General features: G+C 26.4%; 1 protein-coding gene across 1 annotated transcript in view; it reads right to left on the bottom strand.

Moving 5' to 3' along the window:
• Positions 1–4,972, bottom strand: part of LOC122514977 (probable serine/threonine-protein kinase DDB_G0282963) — a 41,714-nt gene extending 36,742 nt beyond the window's left edge. The window contains exons 1-2 of the mRNA XM_043632113.1: positions 4,814–4,972; positions 4,386–4,459 (exon numbers count right to left, since the gene is read on the bottom strand). Of these exons, the coding sequence (XP_043488048.1) occupies positions 4,386–4,388 (3 nt within the window). The 5' untranslated portion in view covers positions 4,389–4,459; positions 4,814–4,972. The remainder of the gene's footprint in view (positions 1–4,385; positions 4,460–4,813) is intronic.
• Positions 4,973–13,207: the final 8,235 nt, after the last annotated feature.

The following is a 13,207-nucleotide window of genomic DNA, read 5'->3' as shown; positions in this document are numbered from 1 at the left end:
TCAATTCGTATCATAATAATATTTCATATCAATTCAATTCATATCAATTAATATCATTTGAAAATTTCCAAAATTTAAAAATTATTAGAGATTGGATTACACTGTCATTATTATCATTTCAAAAATTCAATTCGTATCATAATATTATTTCATATCAATTCAATTCATATCAATTATTATCATTTGAAAATTTCCAAGATTTAAAAATTATTAGAGATTGTATTACACTGTCATTATTATCATTTCCAAAATTCAATTCGTATCATAATAATATTTCATATCAATTCAATTCATATCAATTAATATCATTTGAAAATTTCCAAAATTTATAAATTATTAGAGATTGAATTACACTGTCATTATTATCATTTCAAAAATTCAATTCGTATCATAATAATATTTCATATCAATTCAATTCATATCAATTAATATCATTTAAAAATTCAGAAATTATTCCTATGAAATAATTTTGCACATGGAACGCATCTTGAGTTATTAAATGTTAGAGTTTTTTGGTAACATAAGTTTTAGATAAAGAATAATGTTTATTTAAAGGTTTCTAAATTGATTTTGATTTTAGTATTGTCATATAATAATTGTTCTATTTCACAAATATATTTTCCTATTGATATAATTTTTATAAAATGATCATAGGTTTACTTGGAACGTAAGTTTAAAAATGGTTTAGTCAATTTTTATTAATTAACGGGGAAAGCTTTCTAAATTTATTTCCTACGAAGTGGCGGAATTTTTACAAGCCTGTACGAGACTTTGGGTCACTTCAATTTAATGTCTCCTCTTATAATCTCAGATTCCTACAAAAAAATAATCGTTTAACTTTGAATTCATTTCTTTTTTTATACTTTTTCTGAGATAAAAATTATAATTGAATATTACAAACAGTGTTGATTATTTAAAGATAAATTTTAGAATACGTTTACACCTGGGCCCTTTAACGTGCACAATCCGTCACTGTTCCCAACCATAAGCGAACGTTAACACAATGCGTTTCGTTGGTTTATGCAACGAATGCTCTCCGACACGGTCTGTAGCTTTTGGAGGCGTGTTTCATTCATTATTTCAATTCTACGACGAGTATTAACTCGTCCTCGATTACTTTGCATGAAATTCCTACTTTTGTATCACATCCTACATATCTAACGATAATAATAACTACACATTTTATTCAATAATTTATTATATTTCCAAATTATTCATATTTTAAATGAGATACTTACGAAAAATGTGCGTATGTGTGTGTGTGAATTTTTTTATTATTTATTATAATAATAATCATCATCAATTAATTTTCTACTTTATTGATATTTCATAATTTCTACTTGTATTAGATTGTTATTTTATTCTTGAAATGAATGTAAAAATAAGATTAATTGAAATTTAAATTTGTATTTACCCCACGTGGGTGAACTGTGATCAAACTGACACTATAACAATTTATATTTAATTGTAATATAAAATAATATAAATAAATAAATAACAAATAAGGGAATACAATAATTATAGAAAAATATGAGATAAAAATATAAGAATAATAAATAACAAATTCCCGTTACTCGTGTCCATCGAATTAACCATCGAACAAATAAAAGTATAGTTTAAAGTTTTCTAACATAAGTGTTGATAGATGAAGAGAATAAAGTTAACAAGTATAGTAGTCAACTTCCTCGATCTTCCCGAAGGTTGTTCCTGGACGTTAATCGGCAAACATAGCCCGTAACCGGTGCCCATAACGATCTCTTTCTTTCTCTTTCTTTCTTTTTTTCTCTTCTAACGGTGGCTTCCTACTCAACTCGATATAAGTATATGTGTACATTTATATGTATGTATGTATGTATGTATGTATATAGATAGGATAAATTACATAGATGGGTTCCTTGGTTCTCTCAGCTCGACGACTTTCACGCGATCGAGAATAATTATCCATGCGGGAGGTCAAAATACCTTTACTATTTAGTTAACCAAAGTTTTATTATACTCGAATATCTTTTATAAAATGATATGAAACAGAAAGAAAAATAAAAAGAAAATCTAATTAAATATATTCAACGTTATTATTTATATTACGAAATATTATATTTTATATTACAAAATATTATTTATTATTATTTAATTATATCAATGTTATATTTTAAATTACAAAATAAAATAATATATATAAATTTATTTTTTATTTATTAATAATATTAAATATATAAATAAAAAAATAATATGTTATATTTTATATTACGAAATATTATATTTTATATTACGAAATATTATTTTTTCGGGTTTTGTTTTTGTTTTAAATGAAAATAATTCATTTTTCTTTTAGTTTTTCCATAAGATTATTTTATTTTTCATACGAATTCGTTAGAGAAATTTAATTATTTTTATTTGAACTTGTTTGTAATTCGTTATGGTATTTCAATACTAACAGGATCGTTTAGATTCCTATTGGAAGACTGGTTTTCATTCGGTGATTTCCTATTCATTCGTAAAAGCGTATAAAATACCGTATATAGTGATTTAATTCTAAACGAAAGTATACGTGTGTGTTGGTTAACGGTAATGTAACTTCTCCTAATGTTAATGCTAATTTTTCTTTTTTTTTTCATCCTAATTTCTATGTTCGAAATAAGTTTTTAATAATTGTCTTATTCGCGTGCAAATAAAATAATTGTAATTTGATATTAAATTAATTGTATAAAATAATCCCATCCAATTGTTTTCCACATAATCAAACTATCCTGAAATTGTATATAATTTTAATAAAAATATTATAATTTATTTAAATAAATTATAAAAATTGTTGAACGAGTTGATAGTTCAATGGGCGACCACGTGGGGTGATCTGTGATCAAACTTACTATATTATTTTATAATTAATTTAAATATTATCAAATAATATAAATAAATAAAAAATAGAATAGAAAAAATGATTGAACAAATAATATCGTCAAATATTTGACAATAAATAATTCTTCGTGATGTTATAATCGATCATTCTACATAGTTTCATTTAATTTATTTGATAATTATTGTAAAAAAAAACGTATATCAAAGAATTTTCAATGGATTGAAAGGAAGTTTCAAAGAAGCCATAGGTCGAACCTTCTAACATCATTCCTTAAGAGGATTAAACTCTACGTAGGATCTATTAATGCGTAATGGCAGATACCAACTGTAAGAACTCACGTGTCAAATCTTCCTATACACACACACACACTTACACACATGCATAAACACGTACACGTATCGTCTGAATAATTTTAGAATTGTTTAGACACAAATTAATCGATGATTTTAATAAAAAAAAAAGAATAAAAAATAATAATTTGTTTAATAATTTGTCGAGTTAAACAAGAACAACAACAACGTCTCCAGATTTTACGATCAAGTGAACTCACACGCATGTATATTTGTATATTTGCGTTTGTGTGTGTTTGTGTAGAAATACTCGATGCCTCCCATGGACCAAGACCTTTCACTTTCCAAGTATAATCCTTCGAATAACTCGAAAATATCTTTCCTCGACCGAAGGACGATGAAAGAACGTATTGGAAAGTGTCTAAACTTTCGACAAAGTTTTTATCCCGTGGGAACAAAAAATAAAGAAGAAAAATCAATCTATGACGAAAAGAGTTTGTGTTACAATATGATTGGTCGATCAGAATTGGTTAGATTTAGATTAGGATCTATATAATATTTTTTAATTTGGATCGATCAATGAAATGATAAATGATTTCTACGATTGTTAATTAAAAACAGTGTATTTCTGAGCGAGAATAATTGTTTTTGTATAAATATTGAGAAAGAAATTTAATTAGAGATTAATAACTTTGATAAATATTTACTTTAATTAATGAACATTTCAATAAGAATTTATAATACGTAAAAGTATATATTGCAAACGATGCGTATAACAATTTGTTTGATTTTCATGCAAATAATGAATGTTTAATGAACTAGGAAGATTTTCTAAAAATATGAATACACGCGAATATGAGTTTTTATTGATAAATTAAATATTCTTAGAAGTAATTAGGAAAGAAAAGAAAATTTATAAAATAAAAACAAAGAGAAAGAAAGAGAGTGGTGATTGATAGTAGATCAATTACTTCGATAGATCTAATTTCAATTATTAGAATATAAATTAGTATTTACAGTACATAAAATTGAGAATATTAATGAGAACTTTAAGATACCAACAAAAAATATAATAATAATGATCGTAATTAATGGTTTGTTAAATTAGAAAGTTAATATTCCATATATAAACATAAACATCCATAGCAAAATATCGATAGGATTGTTCAATCGTATCAACGATCACTCGACAAACATTTTCTACTAAAAAACAATAACAATTTCATAGTTTAACTTACCATTCATTCGTTAATCCTCGATCCAATGATTAGAAGAATATTATTCACCTTTTTCCTTGATCCTGATATTATCACTTGTGTTATCAATCAAAATCAAATCATATTCTTCTCTCTTTCTTCTCATTTTTATTACTTCATTCGAATAAAAATGAAACCATTGTAATAAATAAATCAAAATTCAGAAAATCGTAAAAGATAATCGATAAAAAACAAATGAAAAATAAGAACGGTACAAATTAAACGTTAATCAAATTGAATAATTGAATCTAATCGTTTTACAAACAAATAAACAAACATACGTTAATCGATTAAATTGTCAGAAGTTTGTATTATTTTTTTCGTTGTTAAAACAAAATCGTAAATATTTTAAGAGAAAGAGAGGAAGAGAGAGAGATAAGGAATAAAAAGAGGAGAGAAGAGTTGTGTACCGTTCTCCAAGTATAGTGTTGGGTTCCCTGTTGTGTTGGTTAACCAATCACGTGGCCTCGAACACGCGGAAATCGATGGTTCGACGTGCATTCGGGACAACGCGTCGTGCCGGACTGCCGAGCTCTCAAGAGTCGCTTGACTTTCTTCTTCTTCATGCCGCACACACCACACACAACGGATCTCTCCCCTTTGATTATAAACACCAATCTTTTTTTCTCCCTTTCTTCTCATTTTTCTTTCTTTTCTTTTTTTTAGTAATTCTTATTTTTGTTTTTTAAACCTGGCTCGTACTATCGTCTCAATCGTTATCTTAGAAGTAATTTATCTTAAATTTACTTTACCTCACCCCTATTCGAGTATATTTGTATATTTATTTATTAATTTATTAATTTATCATTGATTTTCTAATGTTCACTCTTTTGAACAAATTTATTTGTAAATTATTTGATATATTTTATAAAGAGATATAATTTTTTAGATATTTTATCTAATTTTCTGTTATAGTAGTGTTCTATTAAATATATATCAAGTTATATATTACATAGATGTTCAATTTTCAATAGATTTATTTGTAAATTATTTGATATACATTTTATAGATATGTTTGAATTATATTTTTTAGATATTTTATCCAATTTTCTATTCTAGTAGTGTTCTATTAAATATATATCAAGTTATATGTTTGAATTATATTTTTAATATATTTTATCAATTTTTTTTACAGATTTTTCAATACACGATACACGTACATATAATTGTTTAAAACAATTATCAGATTAATTACTCTCTCACATGTTAGTAATCCTTCTTTTGAACCAACCCTTACCCTTTTTCTTCTATTCTCTTTTAGAAATAACCTTGTCTTTTCTTAGCCCATTCTACGTATTCCTTTACAGTTTGAAGCGTCTATAATCGTAATTGGTCATTGATTTTCTATAGAAATTTATTATTACGTAAAATAATAATATTAATCTAATATATTTAATATAAGATATTTATATTCTATTCGTATTAAAATTATTTTGTATAATTATTAATCATTTCAAAAGATTTGTCATACATTTAATGATTCTTTTTCTTTCCTGATAAAAATATGAATTATTTATTCTATCAATTGAACTATTTCTCTCTCTATTTCTATTTTATTCCATAATTACTAAGCTTTCGAGCTTGCACACCTTTCCCTTTTGCTTATAATTTATCAAGGTACTCCGTTTAGTCCTAAGCTTCATTGATTTTCAATAGAAAATTTCTGTTAAACACTGTTAGAAAATTTAATCTTAATAATAGTAACAATATATAACAGAACACCTGTACAGATTTTGATGAATTAATTAACATTGATTAAGATTGACACATCGCGTGTTGCGTATATGGATGACGATATTATTTATTTAGAAAAAAGAAATAAAAAATAATTTCTTAATGAAGGATTCCTGTTTAATAAGAAACATAACCTTAAAGTATGCGTGTAGAAAATGTGGTATTTTCAAGACAGTAGGACGGATTCTCTCGTTCTTCCAGGTTTGCGAGACGTGCGGTTTTGCGAAACACAGGACGGTGGTATGTCGGACACGTCTGACAGGATTACCTGTTAACTATATCGGTGAGAAGTGAATCGATGGAAGTAGAGTAAACTTGTTAACAAACAAAAACACAACGAATTATATTTTCTTCATTTATTTATTAATAAATTTGGATTGAATGAACATATCTTTGGGAAGATAATTTCGATTTTAATTAGAAGGATGTACGATTCGAATTTCCGAATGTGTTGTGGTCTCGTTCTCGTAAATAGAAAAGATGAATGGATATATCTACGAGAAAGAAATAAATCGAAATAAAGATAGAGAGAGAAAAGATCTATTCGTCGAAGAGAAATAACGGCTGCAAGTTGGAGGCGCCTTTTAACGGTAAATTGGCATCGTGCGTGGATCTGGGTTGGTGGAACGAGAGGCGGTGCCATAACTTCTGCACGTTTTCTTCATCGACAATAAAATCTTTTTAAGAATTTACCAACACGTTTCTAAACGATCGTGATTAATTATTACGAGTTGTATCAATTTCTATCGATGAATTTTCTTAGTTCTTTTTTTTATTTATTTAAATACAACAATAATTAATCTTTATACGAATAATTTCTAACAAAATAATAAATAAAAAATACGCGTACGAGTAGAAAATTGAATATCTTCGAATGAAATCAGACATTTTTTTTGTGATTTATATTTAAAATTATTGATTAAAGTTGTATTAAAATAAAAATTAAAAAAAACATATCACGTCGAGGATTAAAAAGAGAAAAATATTGGTCCTGTTTAGTGGTGTTAGTAAAGTGGTACAACACGCATGAAACAAACCGGTGGAGATCGTTGTCCTCTTTCGCGTCGATCAAAGGAATTGTGGCGCTCGGCGAATCACCTAACAGAGGCATAGCACTCACCTGCCGCATACTTCTTAGCAGTCGTTCGTAAGGTTCGTTCAGAGTCTGTAAGGTACGTTCATTCGTACGTTCGTTCGTTCGTTCGTTCACTCTTCTCTCATTTTCTCTTTACAAGAGGAGGAGGAGGTGGAGGAGGAAGAGGAGGAGAAGGGGGAGGGGAAGATGAGGAAAAAAGATTCGCTTTCTCGATGTTAACGCACTTATATTCGTCTTACCTTTCATCCAGATATTCATTTTCATTATCTTTTTTTCTTTAAACAATGTATTTTTAATAATTTGAATTTCAATTCCAATTTTATGCACGATATGATTTTTTAAGACCACCACAAGATACATTTAGAACTTAATAGAGAATTCTACGTGTAGGTAAAGGGTGTACTTTAATTTAATATAAAGTTTATTGAAATTTGTTCACTCTAAATAAAAAAAATATTGACGAGAATTTTTCAAAGATATATCAATAATATGCAATTTATAGCATTGTATTCTCTGGCTCTTTTTGTACCTTAGACGCGAGACTTACAAATCAAAAAGGTATTCTACACGTAGGGAAAAGAGTGTACTTTAATTTAATATAAAAATCATTAAAATCCGCCAGCTCTAAGTATAAAAAATATTTTCCTAAACTTTTCAAAGAAATTGCACAGATGCACAATTTACAGCATTTCATTCTCTGACACTTTATGAACATTTACAAATCGATTTAAAACTCAAAAAGGTATTCTACGCGTAGGGAAAAGAGTGTACTTTAATTTAATATAAGTTTTGTTAAAATTTGTTCACTCTAAATATAAAAATTATTGACGCGAACGTTTCAAAGATATGACTGATATGTGTCAAAGATATGCACTTTGCAGCATTGCATTCCCTGGATCTTTTTGTACTTTAGAAGCGAGACTTAGGACTCAAAAGGGTATTCCACGCGTAGGGAAAAGAGTGTACTTTAATTTAATATAAAAATCATTAAAATCCGCTAGCTCAAAGTATAAAAAATATTTTCCTAAACATTTCAAAGAAATTGCACAGATGCACAATTTACAGCATTTCATTCTCTAACACTTTATGAACATTTACAAATCGACTTAGAACTCAAAAAAGTATTCTACGCGTAGGGAAAAGAGTGTACTTTAATTTAATATAAAGTTTATTAAAATTTGTTCACTCTAAATATAAAAAATATTAACGCGAACGTTTCAAAGATATGACTGATAGGTGTCAAAGATATACAGTTTACAGCATTGTATTCTCTGGCTCTTTTTATACCTTAGACGCGAGACTTACAAATCAAAAAGGTATTCTACACGTAGGGAAAAGAGTGTACTTTAATTTAAAATAAGTTTCATTAAAATTTGTTCGCTCAAAGTATAAAAAATATTTTCCTAAACTTTTCAAAGAAATTGCACAGATGCACAATTTACAGTATTTCATTCTCTGACACTTTATGAACATTTACAAATCGACTTAGAACTCAAAAAGGTATTCTACGCGTAGAGAAAAGAGTGTACTTTAATTTAATATAAGTTTCATTAAAATTTGTTCACTCTAAATATAAAAAATATTGACGCGAACTCAGAATTTAAAGAAAAGTTTCTTACGTATACATGAACAGTCGTTTTGAATCTATCATCAGGAGGGTTGAAAAGTTTTGAGCCATGAAAAATCTCATTTAATATAAAAACACAAACGAACAAACGAACAAATGAACAAATTTATTGAAGATCACTTGTGCGAGTGTCTCTTTATACTTTTAGCAAAGATAATGGTGATTTCACTATACCTACCGAAATAAAAAAGGAATAAGTAGAAGAAACAAAATCTTGAAAGATGAAGGTGTAATCTCACCTACGGTGCTTGAATACGAAAGGAAGAAAGAGAGAGAGGGAAAGAGAGAGAGGGGGAGAGTGGGAGAGAGAGAGAGAGATAGATGGAGATGGTACCAAAGAGATTTCGGAGAACAGGTAGTAACGGTACAGGTACAGGTTCAACCCATCTTGGTAATCTTATTTTTGAATATGACTTTTTTGGTACTCATCTTAACTCTCGTAAGTATTTAAACTCGATATATGTGTATGTGTGTGTGTGTGCTTTCAAAACGGACCACACAAACAGACAAAAACCATCTTTAATTAATTTCCTCAAAGATTTCCAATAATTTCAAATAATAATCGATTAAATGCAGTCATGCTCGTCACTGCAAACGTCATCTTGCACTTATCAGCTTTCATTGAAGTCCAACAACAAATAGCACACACTATTCACTATTAATTTATTATACCATTCAATTAAATCTACTTATTTCTTTCCCCCTCTTTAATTTTTTTAATTTTAATAGTTTTCTTACTCGTGGAATCTCATTTTCTTTTTAATTATAAAAAATGTTAAACGTTGATAGTGTTAAAGGAGAGAAGAAAAAAAGAAAAAAGAAATGAGAAAAGAAGAAGGAATTAGTAGAAAAATGAAGAGAAAGATTAGTATAGTTCTTCCTTGGTGAAAGAGAATAACATCTGAAAGGTCTTCTCGAAGAATCGTGATGCACGAATAAGGTTTATATGCACTTTTATCTATGTATGCACTCTTCCTTTACGTGTTTTTGTATAAATGCATGCATGTATGTTAATATGTATGTGTGTACGTTCTTGAAACGAGAATCGAGGTCGATCTCTCGAACGGGCCTCTTGCATTCTTCTTATACCGGGTGACTCGTCGATACTTTTCTGCAAATATCAGTCATTTTCACGGATATTTTGAACTATTGAAAATATTGTTTAAATAATTACTCACACTCTCTCTCTCTCTCGTGTTTGTTCATTTATTCAATTTATTTAAAGAAAGAATTCAATCTCATTTTTTTCGTATCCAATTACGCGAAGTAAATGTTATTTAAATAATTATTACTATTATTATTATTACTATTATTATTATTATTATTATTATTAACGGTATTCAAAGATCGTTATCGTGTTTTTATCCTTTAAAACTTGTATATCGAAAGATCTTTATTTAACAAATAAATATGAAAATAAAGGTATGTACAAAAAAATAAATAGTAGGAAAATAGCCGCGCTCGTTGTCATTTTGCAACGAATACACGTCACACACACACACACACATACAGACAAATTCTCATATACTCTCGTACAACACTTACAAATCTCTCATACGTACATACATACACAGATACAATCATACATATACGTAATATCTGTCCTTAAACAAAATCCACGTATTACATACACATACACACATGTAAACCTTAATGCACACACGCTTAAACACACACGAGTATACTTTAACTTACGCATATTCGTTTTTTCTCTTTTGTCACTTGAGGACTTTCGTTTTATTTTGACAAATTTATTTTCGTTTCAATGTATTCCCCTTATCAGAGAGATTCTCATACATTTTTCTCTCCCACAAACTTAATATTTATCATATTATTATTATTATTATTATTATTATTATTATTATTATTATTATTATAATATTCTTATTACCAAATTTTAGAAACTCAAACGAAGAAGTAAACGTGCGTCGAAATAATTCTTACGACTAATCTTTCCTACCTTTTTCTTTTTTTTTTTAATTTAAACATTTTTTTGAAGAAAGAGAATAAACAAACGAAACGAAAAATTATAATAAAAATATCAAAAATATTATATTAATTTACTTATACGTATGCATGTATGTTCGTATGTATATCTACGTATGCATCTTCAAAATATAATTGTTTAGAAAAATTATTAATTTAAATATTTAATTATTTAATCAATGTTTTGTTTTTTCTTCAACATAAATATAAAAAAGAAAGAAGAAAACATAATATAATTGTTAATATACAAATGTTTGTATTATATTGTTAGATTAATGAAATTAATATTGTTGTCATTGTTATGTTTCCTTTTTCTTCGAAGCTTCCTTAATGCACATTAATTATTAATCAATTCGTTAATATATTCATTCATTGTTATAACAACGATTCGAAACACACATATAACATACATAACACATACACACATGCATACATATATACGTTCATACATACACACGTGTATACAAAAATTCACACAAATCTTCTTATATATATATATGTATACTAAATATTTAATCCGATATTATATATATATATAATATTTCTCTTATTATATAATTATTTATAATATACATTTATATATATAGTACAGGACCTCGGAACCATAGGCCTATTATTTCATTACCATATAATCGTTATTATTATTAATTAATGAATTTTATTATTAACAATACGAGAGAGAGAAAGATAATTTCTCTTATTTATTATAATATATTAATAATAATAATAATAATAATAATAATAATAATAATAATAATATTTAATACAATACAGGTGTATACAGTTAACGAATTTTTTTTTTTTTTTCTTCATTTTTCTTTTTGCTTTATTATCTTTTTTTTCCTTTTTGTTTTTATCATTACCAATCGTATAAATAATTTCGTTTTCTTTTTTTTTTTTGAGATTAAAATTAAAAGAGAGAGAGAAAAAAAAGAAGACTTTTGCTTTTTTAATTTAATTAAATACGAACGAGACTCTCAAAAGTTTATAATGTATAACCATTTATTCTATCAAGTAAAATAATAAAAGAGAGAAATGAATGAAATATTATTAATATAAATAAATTAAAATATGAAAAACTCTCGTTAGAGCCGTCATTATTATAAGTACAACGATGATTTTTTTTATATTATTACTTTTCTTTTTTCTTTCCCCCATAATCTTTCTTAAGAAATAGAGGAATAATAATAGATCAATATAAAAAGCATGAAAGAGATTTTTGTTTTATAAGAAAGAAATGTTATTAATTGATTTGTACGAATTAATAAAATAATTGAAAAAAATAATAGGAAAAAAAAGAAAGAAAGATAATGTGAACAAATAAATAAATGAATGAATTAAATTAGACCAAAAATTTGTTCTTCTAATTCTAATCATTTCTAATACATATATATGAATATCTTTCTCTCTTTCTATGCTTTTTATTTAATGAACAACGACGACGCATGATTAATAATCAATAAAGCGTTTTTATAAACACACGAATGAACACACCCACGCATACAGACACACATGCAGGCACGCACACACCAACGCATACACACGGACGTAGATCAAATTATTATTATTAATAATTTTAATAATAATATATATATATATATAATATAGGTACACTTCTTTTCAATATTTATTTTATTCATCAATTTATCCACTTGTTTTTTATTAATATTTCATATTTTCTTTCGTTTTAGGTCGAGATACTGATATATATAATTATAAATATATTATTTTATTTCTAAATCGTTAATTCTAAATGAGAAATAAAATCAAAATGTTAAAATAGTTTTGCTCGCGTTTTACGTTCTCTAAACAGGGAAGGTAATTTAGAGGCGAATTCTTTTAAATAAAACGATATGATTATAATAATCATTATTATTATTATTATTATTATTATTATTATTATTATTATTAATTATTATTTAATATAGACTTCGGGCGCGATTAGATTCGATCTCGGTACGAACATTATTTATACATTATATTATCCTGCCTATTTGTTTGTTTATTATTATTATTTTTTATTATCATTATTCTATTTTGCGATAAGAGGAACGTGTTCGTATTTGTTATATTTATATATATATATATGTATATGTATAATATGTGTGTATATGTGAGAGAGAAAGAGAGAGAAAGAAATGGAAAGGGTAATTGAGAAAGAAAACAAGTTACAGTTAATTAATTAAATCATTAATAGAACAAACAATGATTAAACAGTAGTTTAAATAATTAATCATACATAATTCCAAATAAATTTTCGTTATATTTGTATATGTATGTTCTTAAGAGAGTATCTCATCTATTAAAATACAAATTTCATAATTGCATTTATTATTATACATGAAAAATTATATTTGGATA

Source organism: Polistes fuscatus, unplaced genomic scaffold, assembly GCF_010416935.1.
Source record: "Polistes fuscatus isolate 324 unplaced genomic scaffold, CU_Pfus_HIC Scaffold16, whole genome shotgun sequence".
NCBI lineage: Eukaryota > Metazoa > Arthropoda > Insecta > Hymenoptera > Vespidae > Polistes > Polistes fuscatus.
Note: the sequence above shows the minus strand (reverse complement) of the source record. Positions and strands in the feature narration are given on the sequence as shown.